Consider the following 16,495-nt stretch of genomic DNA (forward strand, 5'->3'; position numbering starts at 1 on the left):
TGAACATGTCTTGTTAATCTCTTGTGTACAGTATCTGTAACAGTGATTACAGTGAACTGATGCAAAGTAAAGATGACATTTAAAATGGCAATTGATATCTAACACTGAGAAAGACTCTGAAAACCTTTCAAATCCATGCAGAATAAAATAGTCTAGCTTTGTGACACTATCTTAATATGGCCATAATATGAGCAGAAGTGTTCACACTTGAATTTCAGTGATTACAAAGCATGAAAAAGTAGGAGTCCAGAATTTCAGCATCTGATCTTCATTTTGATCAAATTCATTCCAGGTATTCTTATTCTCCATGTGGTATTGCAGTGAATATCCATTTTACTGTCCTTGTTCATGCAGTCTGTTCTTGAAGGGCATTGCAGGACTAATTTAAACTACTTTTGTAGCATTTTAATCTTTGAGTCTTATATGAAGTGTATTCTTTACATGTTTGTACTTATGCTCCTTTAACAAATCATTCTTTGGAGACTAAATTTCTCCCAATTATCCTCAGCAGAACCTCATGTCTAGCAGCATCTGTGAATATGCAGGTAGCTTTACCCATGCATGCCAGCTCTGGGGAGAAACACAGTTGAAAAGCGTAGGCTGTATCTGTGTGAGGAGCACCGCATCTCTAGAGAAATGTGGAATACCCTCTGTGTTGTAAGCACAGAGCTTCTGCAGGCTGTCAAATCAAACTCTACTGGTGGTGTAGGGTGATTTTGGTGTAGAATGATTTTGTCAGAGTGGGTAATAGTCTTTTCTCAGACATTTGGGTTTGCAGATCTACATCTAGTTTCCTGTGAATTACTTAACTCTTACTGACATCTTGCTGGTGAAAAACGAAGGTGGAGAAGTTTCCATAATTCTTTGGCCAACTGTTTTAGTAATGGGAGTGTACTGTAATATTAAAATGCTGTAACAGAGCTGAGAAACAAAATCCCTTTTTCAGTGCTCTCTTAGTTTGATGGAATTTTATACCATCCTCAAATGCAAGACTGTGGCTAGAAATCATGATCTAGCTATAAATAATTCTCCTATATTGCTTGTTTGGTGGCATTTACTTGGAAGGAGATTGTTTCTTTCTGTACTCTGAAGCAGATTTGCTTTCTAGGGCTGAAGGAGGTCAAAAATCACACATATGCTGAAGCTGTAAAAAATGTCTGTAGAGAACTGAGTAAGGACCCAAGGATTTGGCTGTCTTAACTCAAAGCTTTTACCAATTGCACAAGATGAACATAAATACACCCTGACTTCACTGATGCTGAATATCCTCCCTTCCCTTCACAGGCTGAATTGCCACCAACTAGGACAGAAACTCTGGCTTTGTTTTAAGACCTTCAACTTTATACCCAGTGTCAGTGTAGCTAGTAGGTGGCCTCAAGTACAGTCACTAGAAGTTTAGGGGTTTTCCCACAACAACTTTTGCTGGTGCTTTAACCCAGTTTTAAACAGAGTAGCAGGTGGGTTTCCACCTAGTTGAAAGACTGTTTGGTAGCCCAGAATTCTGGCAAAGGCAGACACTGTGAGCACTCAAAGCTGATTCAAAACATAAAACCCAGGCAGCACAAAGGAAAAGCAGATGAATTTTCTCAGCCATGTTGCACCACATTGCTCCAGTCAGATGCATGCCAAGAGAAGTTGCATGGAATACTTGATCTGGAGAATAGTTCTAACATAGTGCTTAGGGATTTAAAATAACAATGCATTGCAACTGTATCTTTTAGACTATTCTTATTAACGGTGAATTATAATTGTTAGTTAATTTATTGTTATTATATTTTATATTCTATGTTATTTTTTATATTATTCCTACTTTTTTCCTTAATAAGTGTGTCCACCAAATGATCACAGCTTGTCTTCCAGGCATGTATGTTCCCTAATATTTAAAATCACTGTATAAATAGGTGCAAGTGCAGAACTGTTACCATTTCTTTTCACTTGATGCAAAAAAAATTTGTATAATACAACCAACAGTTCTTAGAATTTGTTGTTCTGAGGATTTGGCTCAGTACTGGCAGATTGAGCATTGTGAAACTGCACAAATAACGTCAGTGAATTCCTGTCTAGATCCAGAAGGAATACAAAAGTGAGTGAATGTGTTTCTCAGCAGCTTGTGAGTCCCCTCTGTCATTTTAAAAAGAGAAAATCTTACCTTTTACATTATTTTGATTGTGTGTGTAGACCAAATAGTTAAAAAACTATTATTCTGATAAGCTATAAGATAAGTAAGAGAATATGCTCTTTTCTTCATGCCCCAAATGAAGGGAAATGCCCAGGTAAGGTTTGCTGAAGTGGATGTGACATGTTTAAAGCTATCCATGAGTTCCAACATTTCCCTAAAGCAGGACAACTATGCACAGTCCTTGGTTCCTTTGACTTTTTCAAAGCACTTCTATTTCCAAATGATTTACAAAACAAATGAAGAACCAAATGTAATTATTCATTGTGTTTACATTTGATCAGTGTTCTGTTATCCTTTATTAACTCTTATTGTGACAGGTAATTATTTGCACATGTTCATTCCTTGGGTGCTGCAGAGTAAATAAAGCTGTATAACAAGATTGAAAGCAGCCAATACAAAATACCCTGTAAATTCATACCAGTGCAAACATGACTTACCTCTAGATGGCTGCATCTTTGCTGAGTTTGCAGTGATCCAAGTAGATAATTCATGGCAACTGCTTTGCTTGGTCTTAGGAACCATGAAAACTAATGCCCCATATATGAAATCCTGAGCCCCTAAGACAGTGTCCTCCCATTTTCTCTGTATTCTCAGACACTCGTAACATGCCAAGCACACAAAAATAAGGTTTTCAGAAGAGTTTTTTTCTTTTCCTTTTTTCCCTTCAGGCCACAGTATGGTGGCAAATTCTGCCAAGGTTCCAGTCGTATTTATCAACTTTGTAACCATCAGCCATGTCCAGCAGACAGCTTGGACTTCCGTGCCCAGCAGTGCGCAGAGTACAACAGCAAACCTTTCCGGGGGTGGTACTACAAATGGAAGCCATACACTAAAGTGGAAGGTAATTATGCCCCAGCTCTGATGGACAAAGGCGATTGCAGGAAGCGAGCTATAAGCTGTAATTCATCCATATTCTCTGGGCAAATATCACCCTGATGTAAGCAAACAGAAATTCAGTTGGCTTATTTGATAAGTGTTTACTTTCTAGCACAGCTGAATCTGGCCTCCCGTGCAACACTGCCTGTGTGAACATGCAAGGTTGATTTGGGTTGCAAATGTAAATCTTTGTCCTTAGAGTCACTCCCTGCCTGTTGCTACTCCTTTCTTTCATTTTATTTTATATATCACTTAGTGTAAAATCAAAACAGAACAATTTCCATGGATTTTTCAGCATGGGAAATGTGAGCTCCCACAATAACACTACCAGAATCTTCCTTCCTTTGGAATGTTCTCAGATTTCAAAACGTAACAATAAATCAACCCTTTGACTTTTCTGCCCATGAGAATTGCAAACACAAACAATGTACTGGCATACATTTTATAAAGGCATCTTTTACTGAGAGATCCTTATATAAAGTTCAGGTCTCAACAATTATTTCTTGACTTTTGTACAAGCAAAGTTTATTTTTACTTTCTACCTCTTCATTGTGCAAGTATTTTGAATGGGTAGTCACACTGATCAGATAGAAAGCACATTGTCTGCAGTTTGAAAGCAAAGTTTGTAGCTGCAGTTCCTACTACTTGAATCAAAGTGGCTGGTCTGTCACATTGTAGATGCTTCACTGAGCACCTCTACAGATTTGGTTTGGATGATAAGTGCCTAACTACATATGTATGTATGTGTGTATGCACACAAACATACACAAACAGGTCACTTTCATGCATAGCCTGATTATATTATTTCCAAAAGTCTTTGCAGATGTTTTTATGGGTATCGATACATCTATGTCCAATGTGGCCAGAGGAGAGAGGAAATACGGTTTGACAGCATGTAACAGTAGCTGTTGTACAATAGGTGTTTAACTGAAATTAAGGTAGCCTCCATTGCTTTTAAAGGTAGAAGCTCTGTTTAGTTAAAGAGAAAGGAGCTTGAAATTAGGGACAAAAGGCCTAACTTTCAAAAGCAAGATGTTCCCAAGTGACTTGGGACTTTAAAATGCCTGTCCTTGCTCTTGTAGCTGCTTTTCAAAATCTCCCCCAAGATCTACATTTACAGTCTTGCAAACATGATCTGGTCTTCCAACCTGCTGCAGATGCCTTGTCCCTGTATAAAGTGGTATGGGAAATCCATCTGCTTATTGAGGAATAAAAGGAACCTATTTTTAATTGTTTCATGTTCTCCTAAATTCTGTTATGCTAATTTATTTATTGCACTTACAATTGGTATTGAAATTGTGTATTTCAGCAGTTGTGTCAATATTTACAATTGCATGGCTGTTTTTGTCTGAGTAGAGGCAGCCCTCTCTAAGCATAAGATACCATCCATGTATGAAATTTGATTGACAGTGGTTGGGATTTTTTAGAGAAGAGCTCTTTCCTTAGAGGAAAATCTGGCCCCAGTGCTAGCTTTCAGCTGCACTGATCATTTGTACCATCTTATGTGCTTTTGTAGCTAAAAATTAAATAAAATTATTGCAGTCTCCAGTTTCTCTTAATAAAAAAATGGAATCTGAAACTGTGGACTGGTCAAAATGAACTTAGGGCCACATCAGCAGAGCTAACACAGTGTACATGTTTTCACACTGGTTTTTAATTCTTAATTCTATGTGTGGTCAGTCAAACCCACAAGCTGTTTTAAAACAGCATAATATAAGCTACTGTAGTGGGGCTATATTTCTGCCCATCTCTGTGTCCTAATACGACACCACACGCAATTAATCATTGTAGCTTGACTTCTAGGATGGAGGAAGAAACAACAGCAGGGTGTTGGTTTTGTTATTTTAAGTTTAAACTGTGCTGCAGGTCTGCTAATAGTTTCTTCTCTTGTTTTTTTGTTGTTGGTTTCCCTCCCCCCAGAGGAAGACAGATGTAAATTGTACTGTACAGCTGAAGACTTTGACTTTTTCTTTGCAATGTCCACCAAAGTGAAGGATGGAACTCTGTGTTCTCCAAATAAATATGATGTTTGCATTGATGGAATATGTGAAGTAAGATAACGTTTCTTACAGTCCTAATGTCTATTTTTATTAAGTGGGCAAGTGACTCCTTTACGGAAAATGCAGCTGTGTCTTCAGATTCCCTTGTGTCTGAGTCCTTCACTTGTGCCTTTTTGGTTGCAGCAAGTAGGGTGTGATCATGGACTTGGTTCCAAAGCTGTATTGGATGCCTGTGGAGTTTGTAAAGGAGATAATTCTACGTGCAAGTTCTTTAAAGGCCAATACTTGATCCAGCACAAAGCTAATGGTAAGGAAAGCTGTTCCACATGACCATCAACTCATTGCTGTGCTGTAGCCCCATGTAATATATACGACTCCTTGCTCCTTAGGGCAGTGGTTAGAAGTCCAGATGTGAACTGAAAATCACAGGGAGAGTGACAGGAGAGTTCACGTTTCTCCTGTTTCTTGGTAACCAGAAAGCTATGAGCATTAGTCTTGGTTAGTTAATTTGCAAACATTGCTCTTGTTTCTTAAGCCACATTTTCCCTTTACGTGTGAATTTCCTCTTAAAAGAGATTTTAAGTGAAAAAATAGCTGTCAGCAGCTCTGACTGCAGTGGGACTGCAGAAGATATAAGAAGCCATCCACAGTCTAATGCCAAACATGACAGTATTTCCATGTCCATTTTCAAATGAAGCTGACTGGAAGCTGTCCAGCTGATTCAGTGGATGATCCAGTCACTGGGAGGTGGACTTTTCTTTAGTGGACTGTCACAGGCTTCTTGTGAAATAATCTCACTGTACTGCATTTTCTCAGGCATAAAATGCAGCTAGTAGTTCCTTGAGGATCCATTTACTGTTGATCAGAAGACATGTCAATAATAAAGTCATACAGGCCAGGAAATTGTTCAGAATGTAGTACTGCAGAGGTACAATGTTAGAGAAACAATCTGAGCTGCATGCTCTGCAAAATCAGCTGTATGCAGTGTGTGCTCGAGACTCAGCAGTGTCTCATCTGGCTGCAGAATGAGTGAGATTTCTACATGCTCAGAGTGCACTGCCTGAGAGCAGGGACATGGAGTGGTGCACAGGGCTTTCCAAAAGCCCCCTGCTCCCCAGTGCATCTCACCTCACAGACGTGGTCCATGATGGGAGCAGTACTCTCCAACGACTGTAGGGAGCTATATGGGATACATGGTAAAACAATTGCAGTGAAACCTGTGTTAATGTGCTCTGCATTTTTCTAAGGTGAACTTGCTTTTTCTTGTCTTTAATCACAAAGAAAAATTCCAGGAATTGAAATACCTCAGAGTTAACTCTGATTACAGGCTGTGTGGAGGGGTTAAATCAGAGGTGACTTCTCCTGAAAATGGAGTAGCATTGGTGGGTCAGAACAGCTGTCTTCAATATCTTTTAAAGTGCAAACATTTAAAGCTGTCTCACTGGTGATAAGCCATCTCTGTCTGTATGACATCTGCAAAAATGTTGCTTCCTTCTGTCATTCCAGACTACTATGCCGTGGTGACGGTTCCAGCAGGAGCTCGCAGCATACAGCTCCATGAAATGCAGGTCTCCAACAGCTACCTTGCAGTGCGCAACCTCAGCAAGAAGTATTACCTGACAGGAGACTGGACCATTGACTGGCCAGGGAAGTTCTCTTTTGCTGGAACAGTTTTTGATTACCAACGCTCTTTCAACCATCCAGAGAGTCTATATGCAGCAGGACCAACTAATGAGACGCTGGTCTTTGAAGTAAGCTTTCTTCTGTTTATTCTTCCCCTGATGTCTATTACAGAATTAGCAACGACAGCTTCAGCTCTGCACTGTAGCTTTCAGCAAGATTAAAGAATTGCATTGAGTCATGATAGCTTTCAGACTTAATTTTGTGGTCATGCTAGATTGAAAGGCCTTTCACCACTTAAGGAAGGGCTGACATTGAGTAAACTGTCACCAATTCAGTGAAAAGGAAGGTGCAGGACACACCATGCAGCATTATTTCTTAGCTGCTACACAACAGTACTTGAGATTATAAATGCATAAAATAAATGGCACTAAATAGTACAACAGGAAAGTGATGTAAAAATGAAATCTAACTTGATGGCAAGGCTTAATGGTAGTTTCAAACAGGACTTCTGAAACTTGAGGTGCATGCAGCCGTTTTTACATCTGCATTGGGACACAGATGGTCAAAGTGCCACACAGAGTGTTGATTTGGTTCTATTGATGATAGCATCTAAAATAACACATTTTGTATAACTTTATCTCCCAGGCAAATCTGTATCACCTACTCTCTCTGCAAGATGTCCTGTGGTGAAACTGTATTTTGTAGAAAATCTAGTACTTAAGTGGTTTGTCCCAGTGTTTTGAAATTGGCCACTGAAACTTTTGTTCTATGAAAAATTTCTTTTTACTTCAGGTTGCTTTACTGTATTTTCTTTTAAAATGCATCACAACATCTGAGAGTCAATTTCTGTTTGCATCTCCAGGGTTTTCACTCCTTGTTAGTTACATTAATTTGCCTGCTTTGCTAGGAAGCTCTAGCAAGTCTTTGGCTTTGTAACAAATCTATTTTGTCTTGATGAATCCTTCCCTGTGAGAAGGAAGGAGCCCTCCCCAGAAAGGATTCAATTCCTTCCCACACCTTCCAGCAATCCTCTGGCCAACTCACTATCACACACAGCTTTCTCCAGGGTGCACTTGGGGAGCATGAGAGCAAGCACTGCAGCTGTGCTCTGGGGTAGCCCTCTGCAGTTCTCCCCCCATACAGCACCAGGACTGACACTGCTCTCTGCAGAAGTTCAACAGTTAGCTGAGAGCTCTGCATCACATCTCCCTTACTCATCTTTGTTCTCTTAAACTAAGCAGCACAGTAAGTGCAGATTGTGACATGAAATACAGTCTTCAAGGATTATTTGAACATTCACAACTATTCACTAAGTGTTTATTTGGAATACTGAAGAGCCTTGCTGCTATTCCTACTGACTAATGTACTTCTACTCTTAAGAACCACTGAAGTTCATGGACCATGAACATATGTTAAAGTACTTTAGGATGAACACATTTTGGAATGGACAGTTGGACATCAGCTAAGGATGTGTATTGCAATACCTTTTAAAAACAGGTTTGCTCATTTGAAGCTTTTTCATTTGGGTTCTGTATGCTAATAGGAATACTCTGATTCAAGGAGGAGTTTGGTCAACAAGTTACAGGCATGCTTCCCTTTCTGCAAATGATCTCAAAATAGCCTTAGTCCAAAGAAACAAGCACATTTCTAAGTACTGGATGCAGTACCCCACCTCAATACTGTGTCCAGGTCTGGTGTCTCCATCATAAGGAAGACACAGAGCTGTTGGAACCAGTCTGGAGGAGGGCCACAAAGATGATCCAAGGGCTGGAGCACCTCTGCTACAAGGATAGGCTGAGGGAGCTGGGGTTGTTCAGCCTAGAGAAGACTCCAGGGCAACCTTAAAGCTGCCTTCCAATAGCTGAAGGGATCCTACAGGAAGGCTGGAGAGGGACTTTTCATAAGGGCATCTAGCAATAGGAAAAGGGGGAATGGTTTGAAGCTGAGGGAAAGCAGGGTTAGACTGGATCTTAGGAACAAGTTCTTCAGTATGAAGGTGATGAGACACTGCAGTAGGCTGCCCAGGGAGGCTGTGGCTGCCTCCTCCCTGAGGCTGTTCAAGGCCAGGCTGGGTAAGGCCTTGAGCAGCTGAGCCTAGCTGAGAGACATCCCTGCCCATGGCAGATGATCTCTGAGGTCCCTTCCAACCTAAGCCATTCTATGATACTATGAAATATTCAGCTGAACTCTCAGGAATCTGATTTGTCATAATACAAAGAGGATTGAACTCTATTATTATAGAGCTGAAGTTTGAATAATAAATTGCCTGCAAGATGACTTGGCTATATATCATGCACATACTTGCAGAATAAAGAAAAAAAACTGTAATGCCAAATAACACTTCTATTTTCATCCTATCAAATTATGCTAAACAGTTTTATTAAGGTTTAACATTTAACTGGAGGCTATTGCTCCTTTGAGAGCTTATTTAAACTTCCCTTGTATTTTTATTGGAATACCTACACCACTGGGTTTTCTAAGATTCTAATGACTGAAAATGTTGCAGTTGCATGTTCCCCAATTAGATATTTGTGTAAGCTGTAGTTAAGAAGGCTTTTCTCCTTTCAATAGTTTCAGCAACAGTCAACAAACTGAATGGGGGGGGGGGGATTACACAATTTTCTGCTCAGTGCTCTGCATTATTTATGATTCACCAGTAACTTAGCAGCAAATATGGCAATGAAAACTAAAGAAATATGACTTTCTGAGAAAGCAGACATATTGCTGAAGATCTGTTTGCAGCAGTGATAAGGAAACAAATCTTACTTTAACTATAAATACCAGACACTGATAGAAGGCTGAAAAAAAGAAGTTTTTCAACATACTACATTATGGCTTTTCTTTTCTTTTTTTTTTGTTTTTGATCTCAGCTGTAATTGTGAGGGAAACATTTGAAAAAAAAAAGAGAAGAAAGCCCTGCCATTATTTTTTTAATCCAGTTAAATTAGTTTTCAATAAGATAAGGCCTTGCAGGGTGCAGGCCTCAGCTTCTCAGGTAATCTTTTTTGGTCCCTTAGTTTTTTAAAATGAGATTGCATTCAAAAGAAACGGAACGATTATTTTCTAGTGGTTTGGTTGGGTTTTTTCCCAGAAGAATTCATAGCAAGGCCTTGTAAAAGTGCACACTGCAGGTACTGAGAAAGTGAGTGAACTGCAGACATAAGCACAGGAACTTGTATTATTCAGGTGGGCCGAAAATAGGTTTTGTAGGTGTATTTATTGCCATTCCACAGTGATCCCAAAGACAGATTAACACATCTTATGCCTGTTCAGTTCTGTAGTCATAGTTTTGCTAGACCTATGGGTGGTGACTCAAATAGTCCAGTTTTTTGACTGTGCTTCTGAATGCAAATCAGCTTGCACATCTCCAGAACTGCTCAGGTTTTGCATGTCCCCTGAGCAAGATCCACAGGAGGGGATGGGACCAGTGCTCTCCAGGTATGGGTCCAGACAGGTCTGGCAGGTCTGTGCTCAAGGCAATCACTGCCTTTGAAATGCAGTCATTCTCTAAAACATTTTCTTGAAAGAGACATCTGAAGCCTGTATTGAGAGAAGGAGGAAACCCAAATAAGAAAAAAAAAAATCATAAAATTCCTTCATGTCTTGCATCTCACAAGTTCAGCCTTGCAGTTCAGCAGAATGCTTTGTATTCCTGTCTTACTGTACAGGGTATTCCTAGGCATCTGGTTTTCTGTCAGGTTTTTCAGTAGCTGAGCATGCATCATTTAATCAGACTTCACAGTCCTAAGCACTATTCAAAAATGGGTAAAAGACATGAAAAAAGACTGATAAAGTGCTTTTCTTATTTACTCTGAAATGACACCAAAAAATAAATACACTTGGTCTATTTACATATATTTTATGGCTATAATTATGGGAAGAAGTCATACTAATGAAGGCAGTGAATCTGTAATTTGACTAGTTTGTGGAAGGAAAAATACAAACTATACTGGCCAAATATTTTCTGAGGAGGAGAACACTGAGAGATGAATGTGGAATTCATGTGTAGGACTAGTAGTATTTCCTGAGCACAACTACTGGAAGTCCAAATGCACGATGAGGTTTTAGAATTCATCAGAACCCTTTCTGGATTGCTCAAGAATTAATTTCACAGATGGAGAGAAGGCAAAAAAAACCCCAAACCACCAGCTAACCAGTGCCCTTCAGACTCTGTGTATCTGTATCCTTCTGAAGTTAGATTTATTGATATTTTTGTGATTCTGGGTTTGTAGAAAGCAGTAAAAGCTGAAATGTAAAATAATCATGGATTCAGAAGGCAATTCCCCAAATGGTCAGATTCAGTTTAGATGAAATAACAGACAGTGGGCAAAGGGGCAGAAATGGCATAGTTAAATGACAACCTAGGATCAGAAATTAATACCAGGTTTTAAAAATATGCTTTCTGTAGTGTAATTGTCTCATCTTAAATGGAAACATGCTGGATTTTTCTTTCTTTAATGTAGTTGAACATATTCAGATCATTTATCTGTCATTTGGTCATAGGTAAGCCTAGGTCAGCACTTTCCATTTAAAGACCTTGTCAGTGTTTTGCTGTTAACTGAAAAATATTTAACTTGAGAAGAAACAAGCAGCAAATTCATCATTTATTTATCTAGCTTTGCAAATATGGGCTGCCAGTGGGCACCGCTAACTGCTGAAAATACTCTCCAGAAAAGGCTGGGAGAGCACAAGAGGCATTGCCAGCACTGGGCTCTATCAACACACAACTCATATCAGGTCCACTTGTCACATCCATTTGCTGAAATACTCAGTCCCCTTCCAGGACTCATTTGAATTACTGCAAAGACTCTGAAAGGGCAAAAGAAACTGAATGGCTAGGTGGGAATGAAAAATACTGTGTGACCAGGGACTGATACACTAACTTTAAAACATAGAATCATAGAGTGCATTGGGTTGGAAGGGACCTTTGAAGGTCATCTGGTCCAATCCCCCTTCAGTAAGCAGGGACATCCACAACTAGACCATGTTGCTCAGAGCCCCATCAAGCCTGACCCTGAATGTCTTCAGGGATGGGACCTACATTACCTCCCTGGGCAGCCTTTTCCAGTGTTCCACCTCCTTCCTAGTAAAAACATCTTCCTAACATCCAATCTAAATCTACCTTTCTCTAGTTTAAATCCATTGCCCCATGTCCTGTCACTGCAAGCTTTTGTAAAAAGTCTTTCCCCAGCTCTCCTGTAGAGCCTGTCAGGTACTAGAAGGCTGCTGTAAGGTTTCCCCAGGTTCTCCAGGCTGAACAGCCCAAACTCTCCCAGCCTGTCCCCATAGGGGAGGTGCTGCAGCCCTCTGATCATTTTTGTGAGTTTAATAATTTGGTTTTCCATTCTATCAATAAATAGATAAAGAACTGATTGAACTGAGACATTAAATACAATTTGGAAGGCACTGTAGTCTTTCAGGGTGAGATAGGATCAGTATCCTCACTGAAATTTGCCTCACACTTGGTGAATGAAATATTGAACCAAGAAACTCCGAAATCTTTGTTAAATAATAATAATAATAAAATCTTTTATTTTGACAGCAATAAGCAACAGATGGGGAGAATGCTTTGCAAAGAGGCAGACATTCATGGGAAGAGAAAGCAAAGGGAGCTTCAAGGCAGGAATATGTCTAATTAAAACCAGTAAATCACTTCCTCTTTACCGACAGGGGGGAAAAAAGAGAAAGGAGGCCAGGTGGAATGACTTTAGTGATCATCTAGTTACCACTGGGAGAAAGCCAAGTTGCAGTTATGAAGCATTGCTTGTATTATTAGCTACTAGATGATAAATTTGTACTGATTTCCCCTAAAGAGAAAGTGAGCTAAAGAGAGCTAAGATGTGCTTATGGGATACAGATGTTGGTTCGGTGCAGCGGATAAAAGGGTTCTCCTTTAGTGAGGAGAGATTAACTGGACACTATCCCTCAAGGTTGGACATTTAGCATGTGAAGAGTAAAAAAGTGGAGACACAATAACAACAGCAGATAAATTTGAAACAGATGAAGTGGAAATGAGATCACCCAGGACCTTTCAAGGATACTCTACTCTTTTTTTTTAACTTTTATTGACCTTAGTGGACTTTCCTGAGAAACAATAGTTTGTCATAAGCTTTTAGTTAAGGTTGTGTTTAAACTTACTTTAGAAATACTGAAGGGATAAAAAACCCCTTTTGTTTTAAGGTTTGGCTTAAGCAACCAATGGGTAACTTCTTCAACTGGTGCTTTCCAAAGAGATGTTCTTCCACTTGTCTTTGAAGCTCCTTGCTTTAGACCCTGTCAAGGATCCCTCCCAATAACTGCCCATTCAAGACAAGGGTCCTTTTGTTTAACACAGTTTTTCTTAAGCATCATACACTGCATGGTTAGATATGTCTTACTGAAATCTGAGTAAACTCATAGAAGTCTTTGGAATTAATCTTAATTGAACAGACAAATCAGAATCTGGCTTAGAATGTTAGATGTTACTATTTATTAAGCAGTGTGTAGACTCACAGTAGGTGAAGCCTGCAGGTCTCACAAGCTTAATACAGCCAGGCACTAGTCTTCATGGGGACAAACTTCTCTCTCTGCCCCTATGGGGTAATTGATGGCTCACTGCAGATAGCTTAGCTGTTACATCCACCTAAAGAGATTACCAAAGCCTTACAAAGCATGGGAGTGACCCAGGAAATGTAGATGCAGTTTGAAGACAGAATAAAGCTGCCATGCATGCTGGGATTCAAAAATGACACACATGCAGAATCAGTGGAGATGGAAATACATGCAGGACATGGCAGGGAACAACAGCTACTCCTTTACCTTCCTGTTTCTCTGTGCTCAGCTTCACTCTGTGTCTGTTAGGTGATGGCTTGGGTTTTCATGCCAGGCATTAGCATGCTTCTCTATACACTGGACAGAATATTATGGAAGAAAGAGGAGTTTGTCTTGTCTAAATTAGTATCTTTTAATTCAGTGTGTTGCACGTAACCTCAAATATATGTCTTACAATAAAACCCATCTGAAAAGCACAATCATAACAAAGCAATGTTGATGGACCCTCAAAATGGGACCTGCAAAACAGCATTGTATTGAAAACAAAGGATAGCCATGGAGAAGAAAAGGTAATAAACAAAGGAGCAGATGGACAGCTAGTGTAGAAAATACAGTGGTTTAGCTTTGAAATCAGCAGCAGAAGGAAAAGGTTCTTTACTTAGGAGAATTCAATTTAACCATTGTTTTAACATTTTGTGCCCTAAGCAAAAGCCACAGCTCTTTTTCTGCAGCACAGCCCTGGCAGGTTCCAGCCGTGGAGTCTGTGGGTTTCCAACTCTAGAAGCTGTAAATTTTATAACTCAGCGCCCTGCGGTCAGAGCTGCTGAGTGTTGTGTCTGAAGTCAGGTGGTTGGTGTGTTAAAGGTAGACATTAAACAGTTGTGTTGAGGAACTGGAAATGTTTAAGGAGGTTGTTTGCCAGCTGTAAATTTGGGAGCAAATGCCAGTTGGCTGGAAGGATGCTGGAATGCATCCAGTTAAGTAGACTAGCACTGGAGGTCTTTCCAAATTTGTAGGTCTGATAACTTGGCTGTATGTGCAGACTTCAGTTATTGGGTTGTTAAGGAAGGGCTTCATAATGAATGTTTGAAAATACAGTAGAAAACCTTTTTATATGCTCATTATTTTGGCAGAATTGCAACTTTGCAATAGTATTGCATTCCTGATGAAAACTTGGTTGAACATTATACACTGTATACTGCTTTTCAGCTGAGTGCCAGGGCCTTTGAAGTACATGGGTTTGTGTCCTGCAATATTTTGTCTCCGGTACTTTTCCAGAGTTTGATTTTGTCCCCTTTCTAAATAGCTGGGATGGTCTAGGAGGTAAGAGACCTGAAGAGGATGCAGGCCTTGTAGTCTGCTGGGTGGGAAGGGGCTCTAGCTTTGGCTGGTGGCCAGTAAAGGAGAGGAAGTTCATGCTGAAGTGAACTTGCCTGTTACAAATGTGTCTGCCCTTCAATGCACGAGAAGGGGCTGTGGCCCAAGGTCTTGAAATGAGTATGGCCAAGTTGCCCGGGGTGCAGGATTTACCCTAGAGGCACTCACTCAGCTAGAGGTTCTGGGTTTCTTACATCACTGTGTGGTTGTTTTTTGAAGTGCTAGATACTAACATGTCTTGTTCTGACTCGTCTAAGATCATTTGCTCCTCATTTCCTTTGCTCTGTTGCAGCACCAGGAGGATATTGGTCTAACAGGAGTGAAACTGGTAGCCACTTTTATCTTCTTATTGTCCCTCCTCTGCCTTCTGTATTCTGTCGTTCAGGCTGCATTTTCAGAAGACAAGTGTTCAGTCTAATACTTGAGGGTATTTTTATTAGAAAGGTTTTAAGCTTTACTGGTTTTATGGCCACTGACAGTGCAGCTTTATGACAGTTGTCAGAATGAAATGAGACAAGGCCTAACCCTTACACAAGGTCTCGAAGTATGAACAAAACCTCCTCCTCTTGTGACACTCGACTTTCTAAAAGGCCAGATAGAATTTCAGCCTCTGCATTTGAAGGAACGCAGAGCACCTACTGAAATGAGGAAAGTGATTCCTCATAGGACCATGACAGAGGAAATCTGACTTTGACTGATGGTATGTTAGCCAGAAAATAAAGCTACTCTCAAAATTGTTTCTGGCTGCCAAAGGTGCTGAGATCTGTGCTAATACCTTGGAACTCATAGGACCTTCCAGTGAGTGAAAGCAAATTAAAGTATTTTGAGGTCTGGTGTGTAACAAGAATCAGGAAAGAAATTGGTTTAATTAAAGAAATACTTTTCCATGGCTCAGTTCTTAGTAGGGTTAGCACTTCCTATTTTCTCCTGAAGCACACTTTCTGAGTACATGTTCTGAACATCAAATATGTGTCTCAATTTGGCCTTAAGAAAAGGACAGTACAGTGAACACACATTGTAGAAACCTGTTTTTTTCTACAAACTGTAATGTCTGTGGAGTTGAGGTTCAAGTTTCAGCATGACTGTGGAACAGCTCTTTTAACAGAGTTGGACTTTTTACTGTCAGCAGTCAGACAGCTTCCTGAAAATAAAAGTTTATATGGAAGAGGTATTTTCCTTCAGCTGAAGGGGCTGTTAAATCTTATAAAACATTTACATCAAATAGTGATGAGTAGCCAAGGGAAAAAGAGAGAGGAAATTTCTCCCACCCCAGATCCTCAATCCATCCACTGCACTGCCACAGGCAAACTCCAGCACCTGTCAGCGGGCTCCCAGTGAGCTTGGGGACTCACTTGGTTAGGGCTAGTTGCAGGTGCAGAGCACTGAGAGCTGGCACAGGGGCACTAACTAAAACTGCATTGCCAAGTCTTTGGATGATCTTGCACATCTACTGGAGGCATTTCTGCTTCACCAATTTAGTCAAATGCCTTCTGATTTAGAGAGGCATTATGCTGACCTCTGTATTTCTGCACTCTTCTGTTAACATGCCCTGCAGGTGTTAGTCCAAGTAAATGTATTGCTGGTTAGGAATTATTCTGATGCTTTTTAGCTTGTTGAACACTCAGGTCTCCTGAAAATCCTTTCCCAAGCACGGTGTGTATAAATATACAATCTGTGTAACGCGGTTAGTTCATCTTCCTTCAGAATGACAGAATCCCTTTCTGTACCCCCTCCCTTTTATTTTTTTAAACAAACCCCTCTACAGATCCTGTTACAAGGCAAAAATCCTGGGATCGTTTGGGAGTATACATTTTCCAAAACCAACAATGAAAGCAGGACATCTGTCAAAAAACAAAGCTACTCCTGGGTGACGGTGCAGTCAGAGTGCTCAGCTACCTGTGGTGGTGGT

The 16,495-nt window shown here is 40.2% G+C and overlaps 1 protein-coding gene across 1 annotated transcript in view; it reads left to right on the plus strand.

The window, feature by feature from the left end:
* Positions 1 to 16,495, plus strand: part of ADAMTS18 (ADAM metallopeptidase with thrombospondin type 1 motif 18) — a 78,290-nt gene that overhangs the window by 46,015 nt on the left and 15,780 nt on the right. The window contains exons 13-17 of the mRNA XM_054170162.1: positions 2,848 to 3,020; positions 4,976 to 5,106; positions 5,239 to 5,362; positions 6,562 to 6,806; positions 16,352 to 16,493. Coding sequence (XP_054026137.1) covers positions 2,848 to 3,020; positions 4,976 to 5,106; positions 5,239 to 5,362; positions 6,562 to 6,806; positions 16,352 to 16,493 — 815 coding nt within the window. The remainder of the gene's footprint in view (positions 1 to 2,847; positions 3,021 to 4,975; positions 5,107 to 5,238; positions 5,363 to 6,561; positions 6,807 to 16,351; positions 16,494 to 16,495) is intronic.

This window comes from Dryobates pubescens, chromosome 19 (genome assembly GCF_014839835.1).
Source record: "Dryobates pubescens isolate bDryPub1 chromosome 19, bDryPub1.pri, whole genome shotgun sequence".
NCBI lineage: Eukaryota > Metazoa > Chordata > Aves > Piciformes > Picidae > Dryobates > Dryobates pubescens.